Genomic DNA, 20,178 nt, shown 5'->3' on the forward strand with positions numbered 1-20,178 from the left:
ACTGTGTGCTCCGGTTTTGTAGCTTCCTGTTTTAATATAAAGAGCCTGTTGTATTGTTCATACAATATTCTTGTCCCTTTTGCCACTTGGTTTGTTGCTGATTACCTCTCACCTGTTGATCATTTAAGTACCTTTGTTCATTGCCAGATGTGTAAAGGTAAATAAAACTTTTTTTTGCATTTTGCACTGTGAGCAAACAAGGACAAATTTGTGAAAGTACCAACGGGCAAACAATGAAACAATGATGGATCAACAACAGGGATTTGAAGTGCCAAAAAAGAGAGATAAAAATATGATAAGGTATATCTTGCCCTGGGCTTGACCAGGTAATGGTCATTGGAGGGTAATGAAGAGAGACCATGTTGTCTCAAAATATCAGTATCTGGGGCAGCGTTGAGTGTCTGAGTGGGGGGGGCTTCACATTTTTGTTGTTGGAGAAAAGGGGGCCTTGCAGGAACAGTTTGGGAACAGCTTGGTTGGTCAAAGGCAAACATGCTCTGCAGCTTTCAAACAGACACATGTCCATTTGTCTAAAAGGTTCAGTAGCTTGTTAGGATGCATCACCCCCAAGAGTAACATCTGGAATGGACTGACCCATGATTTCAGGTTAGGGGCCAGAGTGGTAGTTGAGAGACAAGACTCCTCTGTCTTGCCTGAACCCCAAAGTATTCTTCTTGCCAAACATCCACCCCCAAATTGACTTAATGCTCCCAACACTAAGCCTGTTTACCCCTACCTATCCCACCTTCCCCATGCGTGTTACTTTTCTTTAGGCTTAAATACATAAAGTGCTTCATTGGTTCCTCTCCCAGCATAACAGAAGATTTCCTTTTTTTAAAGTCAGTTCCAAAGAGTATATTTTCCATGTTCTCTGGCCAAAATCTCTTCAGGAGTTGTTCAGGTGAAGAGGTGAGAGGAGGAAAAACAGACTTGGAAATGAAGCGGTAAGTGAGAGGAAACTGGATGTTTTCCATGCTGCAGACAATATGCTCACACACTACACTGTCAACAGGCACATAGCAAAGAGCTTCTTCAAAGAACCTTTGAATGGCACCTTTGTCTTCGCTACTGTTACCTGAATGTATTTCATTTGAAACTTTTCATATATAAAATCTTCCACAACTATATTCACAGCTCTCTTCTTTCCCAAAAAGTACACAGAAAGTACAAGAAACTGTCCAGCCATTGCAGTTTTTAAAAATACTTTTTAAAAAATTAATTAAAGGAGAAAAGAAATCTCACTTTTTTTCCATTGCATCAAACTAAATATGTGATCAAAACCTGTTAAGATCGATCCTACGGATTTTCTTTTGAGACTTTTTAAGCTAAAATGCAAAATGACTGATTAACAGCTTACAGATCTTCCTGCTAGACATCTGGTATGACCAAGAGCTGGTGTGTTTATCAAGGCCAGATGACCTGAGCACCCAGACTATGGCTGCTGTTTCCTAAGTTTGACAGAAGTTATGAACTCACCTGAACGTACAGCTCTCTCAGCTCATTCTGGAACTTCATTGGGTCTGTTGTGATTGTTACCGGTCCAATCTCTGCAAAGAAGTAACACAAAAGAAGCTGTGTGATTAATAGAGCTGCAGGCTCAAGTCTTTATCTGATGTATAACTGAAAGCATTTTTAATTCCTAAAGACTGCTCCTGAGCCAAATGTTAGTTCTGGCAAATCCAAACGGACGTCCAGATTAAAATGTCAAAGTATGAACTGCAGTGAGGAACAGCGTAGGAAATGGGATTTATCTAGCTAACAAAGACAAGGGAAGAGGGAAATGTGAGGAAGATATATACTGATAATAGGAGTGACAGCGAATGCCTGAAAAGCCCTCTCACTAGAAATACAACAAGAAGCATTAAAAAATTATTAAAACTGTAATAGACATTGTATATTTATTAGTTAAGGACATATAGCTGACTTTATCCAAAATCTTAGAGCAGTCTTGTGAAGTTGACACTCTTGAAAGCAAAATACTTACCACAACTTTTCTGGTGCGTTTAAACAACACATCTAAGTATACAATAAATAGGGAAGTAAACATGGCATGATTTAAGACTCTCCAGATTAACTAAAAACAATATGAAAGGCACAAGAGGATGGAGTTTTCATTAAAGATGCATTTATCCTTTGTATACAATCAATGTTAAATAAATAACTGTAGACTATTGTCATTGTCTATCGGTCCAAAGAAATGCTTACTAAAAGATCGTTGTGCAAATGTTGTAATTTCTCACAGTGCAAGATGATGTATCAAAATATCTTGCCAAGCCATCTAATGTCCTGATATATAAACTTTGTTTAAGACATGAAAGCATCAAATTCAATTCATTTTGTAAAGTTGCAAATATGAAAAATGCATTAATGTAAATAGTTACCAGCTGACATTAGTTGTTTAACTGGCAACACTCTTGTGTCAGTGTCCACACATGATCTAACCCAACTCATGGTGGCCATTATCCACTAGAATACAGCACCACATATAGACACCAGTGGCTGTACACTTTGAATCAGACACTGTTGGTGGTAACTTCTGTTTCTCAGCTGACTTTGTTCTATCTGTTAATGGGCTGCTAAGATCCCTCTTGAGTCAAATTGGGAGACTTCAGCCACCGCAGCTGTGCAATGGAATGAGATTGATGAGTGAGGCTTTAAAATAAGCATGCATGCACACTTACACATGCACACACTGCAATTCTGCACATGCAAGCAGACTGGAAAACAAGGGTTCCCTTGTTGGAGAGAGTACAATTACAAAGGATCCCTGAATGCTGAAAAAAGATGCAGTTTGAACTGTTTTACGACAGTTCTCAACTCTGCATAAATTCCAGGGGATAAACGAGAAATGTTTTCACATAAAGTGCTGCAGCTTCATTAATAAGCTTTGGTAAATTTTCACAGCTTCATTTTTTTTTTTTTAAATACATGTATCCTTTCTTTTTTTTTTAATTCAATGGGAAATGTATCCTCAATCACACAGTTCAGCTCCCATCATGTTGTATTTCTTTTTTTTAAGAAAACCCCTCCACAAACATTTTCAATTTATTTAACATAAACAAAGAACCAATAAGTCTTTTTCCAAATGACCCAGATTTTGGCATCGCTGTAAATCCTCAAGGTGGAGCGAGGAAACATTTGTGGTGATCGGAGATGCTTTTGAAGACTAACGTGGAAATGTTTCTGGCTGCTCTGAAGGGAACATGAAATTTACAGCCAAAGTTTTCAGAGATGGAAAAACTTACATCCCTTTCCTTCAGGGAGAAGTTCCCATGGCTGTTGTAAGGATTCTGTAGACTGTTTTGGCTGTGTTGCCCCTAACCACAGCCACCCTCTTCTGCACCAGCAGTGTGGAAAACCATAGCTAATACTCATGAACTCTAAACAGCATGAGACAAAATAAATCTCTTTAAACTTGACTAGTGCACTAACCTCTGACTGACATATCGTGATAAATGAAACACTGCTGTTTGTTTTGACTTTTTTTAAGTGTTTATCTGCAGTCTGAGGTCTAAAACACAGTATGTGCTTTACTAATAAAGATGCTCCAGCTACAAATAGCAAGAAAAAACAACAAACAGATGAAGAAACTTAACATAACTTAACATAAGATCTGAATTGCATTCTGTTTACTTAATCTGGTAGTGGAGCGCATTGTTGAAACAAGAGAAGTGGAGGTAAACAATCACATCAGTGACTTCAGCCTTCACATACATTGTTATCTGTAATGCCGGCATCCATGAACAAATCCCATGCAGGCTTAAACGCTCACAGAACATAATGTGAGATGGGCATCCATCCAAAGGCATACTCAGCTTCACCTCCTGACATTTGGGCTTGAAGTAATTTGCTGTGAATCATTGCAGCGAGAACAACATCAGCAGCAAAGAATTCCAAGGCCGATGGATGGGAAGTTCACACCCCCTTGTGTCCCCTAAGCAAATAAAATCTTAAGTTTTGGCTGCAATAATAAGGTTTTCACAAGCTGCTACATGATAAACAATTGACACAAACATTGTTAGAAATTTATTACTGACATTACACTAAAGTTATGACCTTGATGGGAAAGTTTTATGCTCTCTAAATCCCACGGGCTCACTTCCTCCAAAACCATTGAATAGCAGTGGCAGTAATTACATTTCCATTCTTGTCACAGTTTTGTCACAGATTTCCAGAGCTGACCAGCAGAATCTAGTTTCAAAACCAGCTGAGCCAAAAATTATAATTATCTCTGATAAGCTCAAATAAGATATGTTGTATATCTTCATGAAAAACTTAAACTTTTACTTTGATGAAATCGCTCTCACCAAAATAAATACTTGTTAACTGAGTCTGTGTAACATAGATGATATATTTCTTTTTTGTGTTTTCTGTAATTTGCCTCTAGAAATTCATGAAATGATTCTGGTTTCCACCCATCCATTGACTGGTCATACAATATATTCCAATGCAGGGTTGTGGGGGGTGGAGCCCATTCCAGTGGCTATTCCCCCTTAATAATAAAAACCTTCATTTAATTTATTTCATATATATATATATAGATATATAGACATATAGACAGACAGACAGACAGACAGACAGATAGACAGATAGACAGATAGACAGATAGATAGATAGATAGATAGATAGATAGATAGATAGATAGATAGATAGATAGATAGATACAAATACAATGTTCCAGCTACAGTGTTTTTTTTCCCTATCTACTGGCCCTGGTTGATTCATTTCTATTAGCAAAATGTTCTCAATGAGTCTAATTTGCGAATTAATTAATGAGCCTCTGTAACAGAACATAAAAGCACAGGTCAATCACTTAAAGTAAATTCAACGGCTTTTCCAGCTCAACAAACCCCAACTGGTTTCACAACATGAAGCTGTTAGAACACTTAACACCAGTAAACAAACACAGTTTGCTGACTCAGGGTAAAATCCACAAGAATGACAGAGAGGCTGTCATCTTGAAAGTCAGCTATGGGGTATAATTCATGTAATCAGTCCCACTGAGAAAACACATGTGAAACAGCACATGGGGCAATTACTGTGTTTCTGTGAGGAAAGCATCCAGCAACAGACATTCTACATAGGTGCAGAAATGTTTGCAGACCCCTCAGGTAGTATAAGATATTCAAGTGTATTTACAGTTTACATAAATGCAAGCACATGCACACGCAAACACATAATAGAGCAACACAACGGCTTTCTGCAATTATCCCAGTATTTGTCACCACTAATTTACTCCACACGTGTTACATTTCTCCTGGGACAAAACTAACAACAACAAGCTGCATGCAAAAAACAAATTTCATTTTCAGCGATTTTTAGCTGTTAACTTTATCATCTTTATTATTAACTGCTGAATTTTATCTATTTTCTTTTTATTTCATCCTATTTTTTTCCTTGACTTCTTTACACAAATCTTATTCTTTGATTAAATTGGCTAAAAAGAAAAAAAAAATGGACAGCTTTATTGAAACACCACTGATGTAATCAGCTTGAAACCTTTTTCCAAACAGGAAATTGCAACCTTCTGAAAGTTAAATCCCAGCTTTTTACTAAACACATGTGTGCTGTCGATTTTAAATGGGAGTGTTGTAGAGAGGAAGCGGTTAGTTGCCCTGATGGGATAATAATCTCCATTTAATTCAAATCAAGTCTGATTACGTCTGGTGTTTACAGTGACAACCATGTCCTTGTTGCAATAGAAACACACTGTCAGAAATATTTTCTTTCAACAAATGAAGCCTCAACAATTAAAGCATGACTTGCAATGCAAAAAAATCTTCAGCTTTTGTTTTTCTGCCCAGCTTCTCTGTTTCTTCGCATTTTCTTTGCAGCCTTTATAACAGTATCTTCTTAGACGTCTTACTTCCATTTGCATTTTCACTATTTTCTTTGTTGCCTGCTCTTCTAAACTGCATGACTTCACCGGCCACCATGGAATGACGAAACTATGTTTAGCCTGAAGCAATGGAGCCATCAACAGGATTTATTTTAAACCAGCACAAAGTGAGTTTGCAATGGAAACTTCTCACCACAACTAACAGAGAAAGGGACCACCAGGCAGTTTAAATTCTGCTGGTTGCAGCCCTGCCCTCATTCCCAACAACTGGATGTGCCTTGAGACAATAGGCCATAAAACCATGAAACCATAGCCACTCGTGAGTTCAAATCAGCTCTATGGCACAAGTAAACTGAGGTGCAACTACTTCAGACACCAGTCATGGGCATGTGTACCCAGATATACAGGCTGATGGGGAGCATGTGCCAGGGACAGACAACAGCTGGCAGATGTACAGCCATGCATCAAACTAGATAACTGGTGCTGGAGACAAAACACAGAGGATACAAGTTGATGGGAAATCTTTATTAAGTCTGTGAATGTATGTGTGTAGTGTGAATGAAACATTTCACCAAATGCCTGTTTATGAGTATAAAATGTATGTAGGGGCGTTAGTCCATGAATTACATGAGAAGACGAAATATTGTTAGAAGTATTTACAGAAGCAGATGTAGCTGCATTTTTTTTCTGGCTGATTTAATTTTCCTCCTGTTTCCAAGAGAAAAGAAATGCTAGTTAAACCAGCAGAGTTGTGTTAAAAAGAAATGTGTAAAAAGTGTTTCTAAAAGAACATAAAAAAACTGAGAACTATGACGTACCTAATTGTTGACTTGAATTGTTAGATGTTCTCTCTAGGATTTATACTGTATAAGTTACAGAAGTGCATGTGCACATATATACTGAAGTTACACATCTTGAATTAATTTTTTTCAAGAAGCCAGTACGTCACCACGATCAGAGTGCTGTGTGTTATAAGAATCAGTGGTCAGTGGATATTAAGTGGATTTATTTTGTACCAATCCAGATTAGGGGATCACTACCAGTTATGCCGAATTTTTAACCTATTTGTTTGACATACTTTCACCAGAAACAACTGGGTTTAGTGGATGAACCGATGCAATGGTTTATAATTGCCAGATTGGCTTACTTCCTTCACCGCTAGAGCCCTCATTTTACTTTGAACTTGCTGACCACTTTAACATAAACTGCACACTATTGTTAGCTTGATATACAATTGAGGGGTGACTAAAATATATATCTGCAGTGTGATTTTGAGATTTCACATCTGAGCAACTTTGGTTAAATGGACCCCCATTAATTGTCTATCTTTTCTCTATATGCATTATTCTGCTTAATACTATAGTTTGTTGATGTTCTGTTTGCATCCAGTGTGTTTTTTTTAACTGTAAGTATTGTAAGTAAGTAACTGTATTTTCCTTTCTTTTTTTGTTTTGTTTTTTGTTTTGTTTTATTTTTTGTTTATTTTTTTGTTAATAAGATGAGTCAGATGTGATCTCTGTCTCTGTGGTTGAAGGAAAGCCTACAGCCTGTCTGAACAAGAACCACAAAAGAAGAACATAGAATGATATTGAAGGATCAATACATTAAAAAAGTAAATAATAAATAAAGTAAATAATGACTCAACATAAGCAAGTAGCATTTGGCAAAAATGGTCAATGACTATTTCCGTGCTTTATGAAGATGATTCTCATATCCATGACTAATATCTGCATGTAAGAGGTGCTTCACATAGCTGCTGGATTCTCCAGAGACTGAAATCAAGACGATTCGTTCAGCCAGCCTTCAAGAGGAAGAATGCTATGATTATGACCAACCAGCATCCTAAGCTGGCATCTACGAACACCGTCAACATAGGCAACCTCTAAAAACGTTCAGTCTCTTTCGGATCCCGTCTGACCCTGTCATCAAGATTTACTCTTGCTCTTGAGCTTTGCAATTCTGACATGGTATAGAGTCTATACAGGGGTCTGCAACCTTTACAATCTAAAGAGCCATTTTTCCTTCAGCTCAGCTAAATGAAACTCTTTTAGAGCCCCAAATGTTATGAGACCTTTTGAAAAAAGACAAGTTATAATTTTGGACAAATATACTCTATGAAACCACATTTTTATTTATATTTTTAATTATATAAAAAAAAGGTCTATAGTTTCAACCTAATAACAAAAAAAAAAAAAAAAAAACCTGAACTTTAGAGTCATTATTTTGTGGAAATTCAATGCAATTTTACCATGAAAAACCTGAAAAATTGCTAAAAAAAAAAAAAACTGCATTTGTTATATACCTATATTTAAAAACATTAGTTAGTTCTTTAGCATTTTAGCTATGTATTAAAAGCCATTGTGGAAGGTCCAGAGAGCCACTTGCGGCTCCAGACTCCTAGTAGAGTAAACAACAGATAATGCATCTGGAGCACATTTCATTTTAGTTTTATGTGTAAGTTCATTGGTAAAATACAACACTGAGGATTTTCTAGCCAACAATGTCGCAGTACAGATGTTTCACATAACAGACAATTAAACAATAATAAGAATTGCTCTTAACATTCTTCTGATTTTCTCACTACAAAAGCTTGACAGAAACTAAACATCTTTTTACCAGCCAGTGAAGTGGTGTTTTAGAGAAGCTGGAATATTATTTTCCCCTAATGAGTTATGTGTAGAAATCAACATAGCAAAAGTTTGAACATAAATTGTTGGAAGTAACACTAATCCGGACTGATGCAATGCTAGACACACAGTGTCATCCCTACATCCTGCCTAACCTCCCTCTACTCCTACATTTAAACTGTGCTCCTCTGCCCCGTGTGCCAGATCGACAAGTTAGTTTCTGCGTTTCAATATCTTTCCCTTATAAGTTTTCCTAGTGAATGATCCCTGCTCACTTTTCAGATCATGATTTAGTCTCTGCTCTCTGACTGAATTTACTGTTGTGATGAATGTCACAAAAACAGCAACAAAACTTACAACAGTAAACAGTTTTAGCATAAGCAAACATTTGTGTTCTGCCTTTACAACATATCAAAGAGGATATTTGGAGAAAAGGATGAAAGAAGACAAAACTTTCGAGAGTGCTTACGTGTTGTCTCTGTTTAGACTCTATATGTCTCTTGTGAGAGGGTTAAGAGTGCTGCAGGCAACAAACAAACTGATAAGTTTGCCATTAGTCATGCTTCGTTGTGTCTGATGTATTAAATCAAAAGCCCAGAGTCTTGGCTAGATCTGAATCTCTAATTCATAATGTTATTGTAATTAAACATGGACCTTTAATTCCAATAAGTAAAAGACTTGAAATTAAACGACAAGAATCTCCATAAGAAAACCCTAAAATTACAAAGCTCAAGAACAAGTATTTTATGACTGATGGTGTTTTGTGTTCCGTATTTGTCTTTCGTTTTACTGGGCAGATTTTTCATTGTACAAGCTGAAATGGAGAAACTCCAGGACTAAACACCGTCTACCTCAGACAGATGCATACTTCATCTTTCCTTTATGTGCAGTCTGTAGCAGGTCAATGTAAATGTAAAATTTGCATTAAATTTAAAGATAGGATGATTATTTAGACTTTTTAAGATTTTAAAGACAGACAAACTTCTTGTCCATGGCTTCAACAGCAAGCTTAATTCTAACTTTGATGAGGTGCTGTTAGTCCGTGGTGATGTTAAAGTAGAATCAGGGGTTTTCTTCCATATAAACCAATTTCCTCATGGCTGAGGGTGACAGTCTGGATAAACTCTAATACGTTTTTCATGAACATTTGTTTGAAACAATGACCTTGGAATCTGCAGTTGTTGCAGCTGCAAAAAAGTCTCCAAGACAAACTCCTGGCTTGTCTAAATCTATGATGCTCTCGCTCACATCTGCGCCAAAGATTTTCCCCAGGAACTGTGAGTTGGTCAAAGGAACAAGTTCTGTCAAGCAAGACCTTTTATGTTGTCAAAGAGAAGCTAGCAGCTGCAGCCAGTAATAATCGCTAACAAGAAGTGAAAAGGCAAATAAAACAATAATGCTATTTTTCCCCTTTTCTGTTTTACACATAAGAGTTTGAACCTCTGTTGGTTTCAGAAAACTTACAATAGATGTAAACTTCAGCATCAAATTCGTCACTATTCACAACCAGTCTGAGAAGACAAACATTCTGACGTCAGTGATGAGTTGGCATTAAGAATACTGGGAAGAACCGATCTTAGATGGATACAGAGCATGATATGACTTCCTCCAACCCAAACACTTGTCTGACTCACACATTTGCCACAACTAACACCGTCTCAAATGGTCGTGTCCATCAAATATCCTAAACAACTTGTTGCTTCAACCACACTGAATCCCTTTTCCCTCTTTTTTTCACATTTCCTCTGGTACACACACACACACACACACACACACACACACACACACACACACACACACACACACACACACACACACACACACACACACACACAAATGCAACTATAGTTTTTATGCATTTCAGAAAAAAGCTTTAAGCTCACTCATTTTTTCTCAAGAGGGAAGGCAAAAAGGTAATCATGTAGGAATAAAATCAATAGAAACTTACAAAAGCCAGTAGCAACTGGGCAACAAAGCTGTAAAAATAAATAAACTACTGCATGAGGATTTCTTTTGCTCAATTTTCCACAGTATTAGATTTTTAATTTAAGGTAAACAAAGAATTCACCTTTTAGAGACCACACCGCTGGAAAACAAGCAAACTCAACACAGAAAGGCCTTAAGTGAGGAGCGAACCAGGAGCCTTCTTGCTATGAGGGGACGTTGCTAAGCTTGAAAAACCTAATAAACTATGTGGGAACTGCAAAAAATCTTGATTTTTCTGTTTTTATGGCCCATTGTGTGATTAAGATATTTTATCATAATACAGCTCTAACTTTTCTGAAAATGTGTGGCAGAACCTCAGAGAGAGAAGCATGTGAGGGTTAATGCAGCTTGTCAAACAACTAGCACGCAAGATTTAGAAATAGCTTCAGGGTATTATGGATTTATGGGTGCTACTAAATCTGGAAGACCTTCATGGTCATAAGCAAAGAAAACCACGTTTTCTTTTTCTTAAAAGGGCTGATATATCCTTAAGAAAGGTTATAGATTAATTACTTGCTCTGAGAAAGGAGAGCTATGTCAGTATGTAACACATCAGTTTGTTTACTTGAAATAAAAGGAGCTCATAAAGTAAAGAGCATCAACATATTCCAAAATGTGTTATTAAAATCTTAAGAGATTGAAATCTTCCAGTAGAAAACCAAACCAGTTCATTTTACAGAACTTGAACATGAAGTAGTAGCTAAAAGAAATGTCTGACATTATTGAGATTCTGCAACAAAATATTAGTGAAGGGTTTAAAAACTGTGTCTATAGCACTTTTTTAATTTTGCTATTTAAAATCTTTTTTTTAAAAAACTGCATGCAAAACTATCAAGATTTAATATTCAAGATTTCAACATCTAAACAGCTTCAACCTTAGTTAATACAAACATTCTTTGTACTGACCAACTCTCTGTTTACTAACATCTTCAACCTGTCTCTGAGCCAGTCTGTTGTGCCCACCATCTTCACGACCTCCACTGTTATACCCGTCCCAAAGACCCCCACAGCATCCTGTCCTAATGACTATCGGCCCACAGCACTCACATCTGTCATCATGAAGTGCTTTGAGCAAATCATTAAGAGATACATGTGTGGCTCCCTCCCTGTCACCTTGGACCCCCTGCAGTTTGCATATAGAGCAAAGAGGTCTACAGACGACGCTATTGCTCTAGCTGTCCACACCTCTCTCAACCACCTGGAGAGGGGAAACACATATGTGAGAATGCTCTTCACTGACTACACCTCGGCTTTCAATACCATAATCCCCTCTAAACTGGTCTCAAAACTCACCGCCCTGGGCCTGGAGAAGTCCATCTGCTGCTGGATATGGGACTTCCTCAGTAACAGACCACAGGCAGTGAGAATCGGCAGTCACCTCTCCTCCACACTCGTCCTCAGCACTGGTACACCACAGGGCTGTGTTCTCAGCCCACTCTTGTACTCCCTGTTAACCCACGACTGTACCGCCAGGCACAGCTCCAACAGCCTCCTCAAGTTCGCCGACGACACCACCATCCTATGCCTCATCACCAATAACGACAAGAGCGCCTACAGAGATGAGGTGAAATCACTGACCAGCTGGTGTCAGGAAAATAACCTCTCTCTAAACGTCAGCAAAACTAAGGAGATGATAGTGGACTTCAGGAGACAGCGTGCAGACCAGCACCTCCCCATATACATCAACAACGCTGAGGTGGAGCAGGTCAGCAACTTCAAGTTCCTTGGCGTACACATCACAGAAGATTTGTCCTGGACAATACATACAGACACTGTGGGAAAAAACAAAGCCAGACAAAGATTCTACTTCCTGAGGAAGTTGAGGAAGTTTAGTATGAATACCAGCATCATCACAAACTTCTACAGGTGCACCATCGAGAGCCTGCTGACGGGTTGCATCACAGTGTGGTATGGGAACTTCACCGCTCAGAGCCAAAAAGCACTACAGAGGGTGGTGAGAGGGGCCGAGGACATCACTGGCAGCAGTCTCCCCTCCATCCAGGACATTTATCACAGTAGGTGTCTGCGTAAGGCACGCAGAATCCCTAAGGACTACACTCATCCAGCACTAGGATATTTCCGTTTGCTACCCTCTGGTAGACGATACAGGAGCCTGCCAGCACGCACAAAAAGACTCAAAGACAGTTACTACCCCCCGACTGTCAGACTATTGAACTCACAATAATACTGCACTAAACTACTTGCTACCTATTACTGTGCAGCCATACTATGTGCAATACGAAATTCACTTGAAGCAATATTACAACCTGTGAAATACTCTACCTACACCTTATTTTTAATCCTACCCGCACCTTTGTATTTTATACATTAATATATTTTATTATACTTCGTACTATATTGTTTACTTATTTCTCTTGTATTTATTTCTCTTCTAACAAGTACTATCATTGCATGCTATTAGTACTTTTTTAAATTTTTGCAAGTCAAACGGTTCCCCTCATCCCAAGCATTTCTTTGCATTGTTGACCCTGTGTCGAAAATGCACATGACAAATAAACAATCTTGAAATCTACTATTTAATGCAATTTTACATACTTTGCAGATCCAAATTCTTGGACTGTCGTGGTAGTAGGATTCACAACTTTGTTCATTTAAGACAGTCATCACTTGCCATTCTTAAAATTGAGGCAAAAGCATTTTTTTTCTTTATTCAAATTTTCATTATGTGTTAGAAAATAAACAAAGCATAGTCACAAAAACTGGAGATGAGTTAAATTTCCTGATATCTTGCTGAAAATTTAAGGATGCGCATCACTTCTATGTCACTTCACACTCTGCTGCTTAAACCCTTAAACCCTACATATGTTTCAACTCAAATGTACAAGAACAGTGGAAACGCCTTGGAAGTCACATCCAATGTGGAGTCATGCCATACCAAATCATGTGAATGTTCAACTTTGGAATTAGGTCTATAAGGACGCAACTCTAATGGGTTCCAAATGAGTCATCCAGGCAATAAAAGCATGATGTAAAACACTTAAATGGATATGCATTATAAAAGAAACTTGTGTCAGAAAACATCTTTCCTTAATAACAACGTCTAGACATCAATCTAAAAATGATGAATTTGGGGAAACCCTCAGTTAGAGGCAGCAGTTAAAGTGCTGAGGTTGCTGCTTATTATTATGAGTAATAAAGAATAAAAGTGCTGACTAGCAAAAACTAAAACAGAGTGTAGTGTGTATGCAAGCAGCAGATGGAAACTATCCACTTGGGATCCAGGGAAGTGTGTTTAAAAAGTGGATTGGGAGTCAAACTTTTGTTGTAGATGCATAAAAATGCATCAGTATGTTATTCATAACTATAAATAAAAAGAATGAATATGTAGTGCAGCTCAAGTTAGAGTTACTGCAACAGACAGACAAAACATTTAAAAGCTGCATCCCACTAACATGAGGCATTCAGAGGCAGTTGTTATCAAAATCACCTGACTAGCCTCGGGTGCTCATCTTTCCCAGACAAATTAAAGTTGAACTGGGAGAACCTTGCTGCTGACATAATTACATATGTTAAAAGTGAAGGATACGTCAGGTAAATATGCTCCAGAGCAAGAAACACATGTCAGAGATATGCAGCAAAATGTGCATTTGTGCCTGACGTTTAATTAAAAGATCTCTATATTTATTATGATCTGGAAAGTTATCAGGAACGTCACTCAGGATAATCATAATTAAAATGTAATTCATGCTCTGCCTCTCTGTTTTTGACTATACTGCTCTCTAACCAATGTTCGTCTTCATGTTCAGACACAATCAAAATCCAGCCACCAAAGGTCAAGAGGATCAAAAGAGCTCAGACAGTGTTGTCAAAAGATACCTGAAGATCCCAGCCAGAGCCAATGAAAGCTGAGGACCTCAGAATGAGGCTCAGAGTTCAAAAAGGAAAACATGTACAAACCCTGAAGGGAAAAAAGTCTCAACATAATAGAATGAACAAAATATTTAAAATATGCCTCTTAACTTTATTACTCATACTAAATTGATTCGTATTTGCTAGTGCATTTAAGGTCATAAACCTTACCCGTCATTTGGCTTGTCACAAACAATGTCCTTTCATTGTGTTTACCTGTAAAATACTGCAGGGAACTAAAGCTGTCATAAAGCTTAAAGCTGGGAACAGAAAGGATAATCATTTAAGTGTTCCTGCATCATCCTTCAGGTATGTGCTGCCTTCCAAGATGAAAGATAACAATGAGCAACAATTACAAAGTTAAATGGAGCTGAAACTGATGCTCTAAGAGTACCTTGGGCAACATTTGAGGATGCATGTGAAGTCCTGAGAATGAGTGGTCGTTTTAATATCCCACCGTAGATCTATTAGAACATAAAACTCAGAATAGATACTCATTTCAGTCTCCTCTCTTCTCTACAAAATCTCCACCTCTCTCTTTTGGGCATTCTTGTCTAATAGCATCATTATTGACTTTGTCCAGCTAAATGCAGGCTCCTTGTAATCTCACACGGGCGGGGTGGTTCAGGCAAAAAATTGCTCTGGAAAGAAGGAAACAAAGGAAAAAGGGGCTGGTAGGAAAAGACGCTGAACATCAACAAAGGGAGCTTTGAGATGAGAGCCTTTGATCTTGTAGAGAAGGTAGAAACTACTCCATCATCCCCTCTCATCACTCCACAACCATTTCCCTCTAACTATAGACAACTTGCAGGAAAATGTTAGTAAGGCAAGCCATCAGCTGAGAGGAAAAAGCCTCCACAACACTGAACCGAAACGAACACAAGATCAGAATTCAAACAAGATGTTGGCAAATGATTCAGTTTTGAAATGTCTTAAATTCTTAATGTTAATGAAACAGACATAATTATTGCATTTATATATGACTTTTTTTCTCTATCTAACTTTTAAAACCTCTGCAATGCTTTACAATTGCCTATAAAAATTATTAAATCTGCCGGCAAAAGTTTTAGTTGATTATGTATATGTAGTAAAAATGGGCCTCTACTACATCCCCTGTGTTTAGAAGGGGTTCAGAGCTGTACACATTGCATATTTGTACACTGTTCGGCTACAACAGTATGCTGACATCAAATAAGGAAGATTTTGTTTCACATTCATAAATTCTTATGTCAACTTGTTTGTGCTATATAGGCTACTTTTTATTAAACGTAACATTTGAAATTGTAAACGAAGCATGAACCTTACAGTGATGTGTTCAGACTTCCCTGAAAGTTGATGCTATAGAGAGTGTGTTACATCTCCCACTGGACCAAGGTGATGGTCTCTGACCCATCTCGACCTAAACCAATAAAAGCTTCACACAAACACATAAGACTCACACCCTCTCACCGCAAGGCAGCGTTTACAAGAACGTGCATGTGTATGTGAAGACGTCAGCAGAGTCTGGTAAGTAAAGCAAAGCAGAGTACCAGTGGACATCTGCAACAACTTTGGTCCCTCGAGCACACATATTCCTTATTTAATAACCTCCTTTTGCATTTTAGAGTCGCTTTATTTAGGACTAACAGGAAAAATGCACTAATTTAAATCAGTTCTGACATGGAGGCAACATTTCCTTGTTTAAGAGAATAGTGGGGGTGTTGTGAAGCCAAGTTTATTTGGCTATAAACTTTCAAATAAATGTACCATGAGTCCAGTAAGTCTGTGCTCAATACACCTTTGACTTCTCAGCCTAAAAACGGACTTTACTGTACAATACATTCCCCCACACTGTGAATGTACTTCTCTTAAATAACCATGGGTATGACATAAAAACACACCAGGATAGCTGAAATTTAACCCTGACACTCTTTCATTGGAGTCTTCTCAGACTGCAGTGCTACATTCACAGCCCCTACTCTTCAGTAAAATAACTTGTGAAGGATCCACTTTCTTTCATTCTTTCTCCCCCTGCAGGATGGAGGAAAGGGGGGGCTTCCTGCTTGATCTTCCCACACAGGCCTGACCCCAATATCCAGGCATCCTCCTGACACACACCGACACTGACAGGAACACAGACTCACAAACACACACGCTAGTGTTTACTGTGTCAGATTGCAGTGTAAATAAAAAGGGAAGCTCTGATTTAAAAGGGGCCAAATCAAACAGGAGGGACTGCGTTATCACACCCGGTAAGATGGAGAGGAAAGAAAATGGATCTGTGTCAGAATGAAACAAGCCCTTAATAATAAAAAAAGTCATTTTGAAAACAAAACTGATTCTCCCTGAGGGGCTGGGATTTTGTTGGAAGAGGACAAACATTGAGACAGAGGGAAAGGGTCACAACAGCATTTGGCAAAATGTTCAGCTACCCCTGCTAGCTGTGAGTTGTGCTAATCATTCTTCTATTCCCTAGGGGGATTTGAAGAACACATTCTGAAATCCTTGTAAACATTTTAAGAAGCAAATGAACGTCACTTACTAGTAAATGCCAAATACAAAGATGTGAGGTTTTTAAAGAAGATTTGACACTGGAACTCTGACTTGAGTCACTGTTGCTCTCTGCAAGATCTTACAAAGTCGCTATGTTCCCATAAATTAAATCCTGAAATTAGCCACAGGTTAAAATCACAGCACTTCTCCACTACTGTTTCAACATCTGAGACACAGTGCATCACAGCCCTTCTATCATCTGCTAATGATCTAGATTAACTTTCCTCCCAGAGGCACACAATAATGAATTCCTCGTTTATTACACTTGTGTACACTGAACATATTTCTTCCTTGAATATAATTATTGTTCTAGGCACAGAGCTTGCAGATTGAATCAGTGATTAAGGAAATGTGCTTCCTAAGAATTTGTGACATGCTGAAGTTCAGCAGAGAAAGAACATCTGGAATAGGTATTTGTGTTTTCACCACACAGATCATCTCTATTCATTTCCTCTTTTCTCCTTCAGATCTCCCAAAGCAGTTTTTCTCTTTATCTGCTGGGTATATTTTTAGACTAAACTACTTAGATTTTTAGACTTTTTATGTAGAAGTCTGCATTTAAATACACGAAGAACATTTGGACAGGAAACTGCACAAAGATGCATAAATTACATCAATTAATGACAGAAGTCACACACACACACAAATCTTAAAGGCAAAACTGCCTCTCAGTTGTTCTTCATGTCTGTCGCTACCTCTTTGTTGACCATTATGTTTTTTGGAAGGATTCTGCAGCCCATGACAAGACCTTGATGCCAAGTGAGCATGTTTTCTGGTGAACATTCAATTTCTAATTTCCAAATCAGTGCAAAGACACAATGACATGACATGAGAGAAGCCCTAGGATTTGTTTTTGGCAACAGTTTCTAAAACCCACACACAAGTTACTCCATTACCAAAACTTTCACACTTCAAAAGTCAACCAAAGCGGTGGCTGCCATTAAGTAGTTTGTATACAGAAAGTGATGCAAAGACTAACTGGAGGACACCTTTATCAAATGTGGCTATTTAAATGCTAAATATTTTGGAAGAGCTACACTTATATGACTGTAACGCTCCTGACCTACAGGTCAGAGTTTCTGTTTAATGGCCCAATGATGTATTGTGTAGACATTGTTGTTTAGAATGAAAGAGCACCCAAATGTGATGATAATCATCAGGATGCATAGCAAACTTAGAGCCACATAGTAACCCTGGCGGAATGCTAATGATAGTGACCGTCAGGCTGAACATCTGTGTGCAGAGTTCCTCCTCAGGAGGTGTGAGGAACATTAGGCAGGCAGAGGGCGGATTGTGAGCAAACTATCACATCTCCCACCTTTCTGTTTGTTTTTGTTTAGACTTTAAAGAATAGATTTGAAATAGTCACAAATGGCATGCAGATATTTTACAGGAAACGCGAGAAAAAAAATAGCAACGCATAATTGTGAAATTGATAAAAACCCGATCACATTGTTTGACTTCCACTTCTTTATTGTTAATTATTGCATTACCTGGGTCATGGAAGGGCACCAGGGCAAAGTTGTACAAAGGTCTCTTCGGTCTGCTCAGGGACGTCTCCAAAATCTTGGACGCGCCCTCAATAACCTGGACCAAGTCATCGTACATCGATCCGGTCACATCAAAGACGAACGCCAAGGTGGATGCGCCCTCCGGGATATCCTCATTTGCGTCCTGCGCGGCAGAAAACGCCACTGATAACAGAAGCGGCAGCCACATCAATCTGCTGCCCATTTCTGTTCCAAGAGATTTCTCCGACAGAGTTTTTGGGTACTTTGTTCTTGCCTTAGGGTGAGTCTCGATACGAAGGCAAAGACATTAGAACAATTTATAAAGTGCGCGGCATCAGCCAAATAAAGTTGAATAGCTACAAGAGTCTGGTTTCTGCTATCAGCCTCTCGCTGCTCAGTCAGCTCAACTTGTGGTCCCTGCAGCTGTGGCGGTGTCTGCTGTCTCTGATCTGCAAAGTCAGGAACCCCTGTTCAGCTCTGTCATACAAAGACCACCTCTCAGCTGGCCAGCGCGTCTGCAAGGCGCAAACGACGTCGCACCGCGAGACATTTTGGATCAACTCAAGGCACCCTGGACGTGATTTGCTTTATCTCAGTCATGTTTCACCCTGAAATTCAGCGCTTTGAAGCCTTTTTTAAACATATAGCATAACTATGTCTATTAATTTAATTAGTTTAATCTCTGGCTACTTTCCCCCTCTTTTTTAACACATCCGCACGCATTGTATTAAAACTACTAAACAAGGCTTTTCATGTTGATTTATTTATAATGAAGGTTTTCACTGCTTCGCTAAAGTAAGACTAACAAAAAACAGCTTTTTTAGCTGATTGAGATACATGTACTGCCACCAAGCGATGATAAGCTGACATCACAAGTCATTTTCTAAATTTGTGGAAAGTAGCCTACTTTTATGACTTAAGAATAATAGAAAACACTGATAATAATAGAAGAATCATAAACAATGCGTTAGCTAAAAAAAACAACAACAAAAAAACAGAAAAAATGTTCAATTTAGTAATCAGAGATTTTAAATTACAAAAAGTCAGGACATGCTCCCCTTTAATGATATCAAGTGGTGTTGTATTATACATAGTTAGAAATCCTGATTAGCCATCTTTACAATGAGGAACAATTAGCAACACAGCTGAATGTGTGGGCAGTGCTCCCAAAAAGACCCTAAAATCCCATGCAATATTCTGCTGTTGGTATTCACTCTTTTTTAAATTGCATGGTGGGTTGGATGATTGCACTCTCCTACAGTAATAAGAAAAAAAATAAAAATAAAAAAAGACACACATTGGCTATTTTTACTCTTTACCATTTTACACTGTCAGGGACCTCAACCTGTAAAAAATCCATGTGCAGCTGCATCAGCTTGGCATCTCCTGCTCATTCTGGTCACCAGACTGGTCACATTTTGTTGTGGGATGGCATCCAATTTTTAACCAGCTGTTAAGATCTGGTCTTACAGCAGACCACTCCACCCTCTGTACTCCTAAAAATGGAGGTGCTTTGTGGTGATCCTAGTTCTGTGGGGGAGAGCATTATCATCCAGGTCCCAGATTCTGAAGATATGGGGTCACCACTGACTCCAGAATCTAATTTCAATATGTCTGTCAATTAAGGCCAATTGGGTGCCAATCATACATCTGTTGCTGATGGCACTCAAAGGTGAGAGAATACCAACAGGAGGATATTGCAGGGGATTTTGGCACATTTCTGGGGATGCTACCCACACATTTAGCTGTGTTGTTTATTCCACAAAAGGATGATCATTACAAGTTATACCTTGCTGTGAAGTTAACTAATCAG

The 20,178-nt window shown here is 38.4% G+C and overlaps 1 protein-coding gene across 1 annotated transcript in view; it reads right to left on the minus strand.

The window, feature by feature from the left end:
• The window catches only part of hmcn1 (hemicentin 1), an 86,140-nt gene extending 67,552 nt beyond the window's left edge, over positions 1-18,588 (minus strand). Inside the window, exons 1-2 of the mRNA XM_042006958.1 lie at positions 18,348-18,588; positions 1,477-1,547 (exon numbers count right to left, since the gene is read on the minus strand). Coding sequence (XP_041862892.1) covers positions 1,477-1,547; positions 18,348-18,588 — 312 coding nt within the window. The remainder of the gene's footprint in view (positions 1-1,476; positions 1,548-18,347) is intronic.
• Positions 18,589-20,178: the final 1,590 nt, after the last annotated feature.

Source organism: Melanotaenia boesemani, chromosome 14 (assembly GCF_017639745.1).
Source record: "Melanotaenia boesemani isolate fMelBoe1 chromosome 14, fMelBoe1.pri, whole genome shotgun sequence".
Classification (NCBI taxonomy): Eukaryota; Metazoa; Chordata; class Actinopteri; order Atheriniformes; family Melanotaeniidae; genus Melanotaenia; species Melanotaenia boesemani.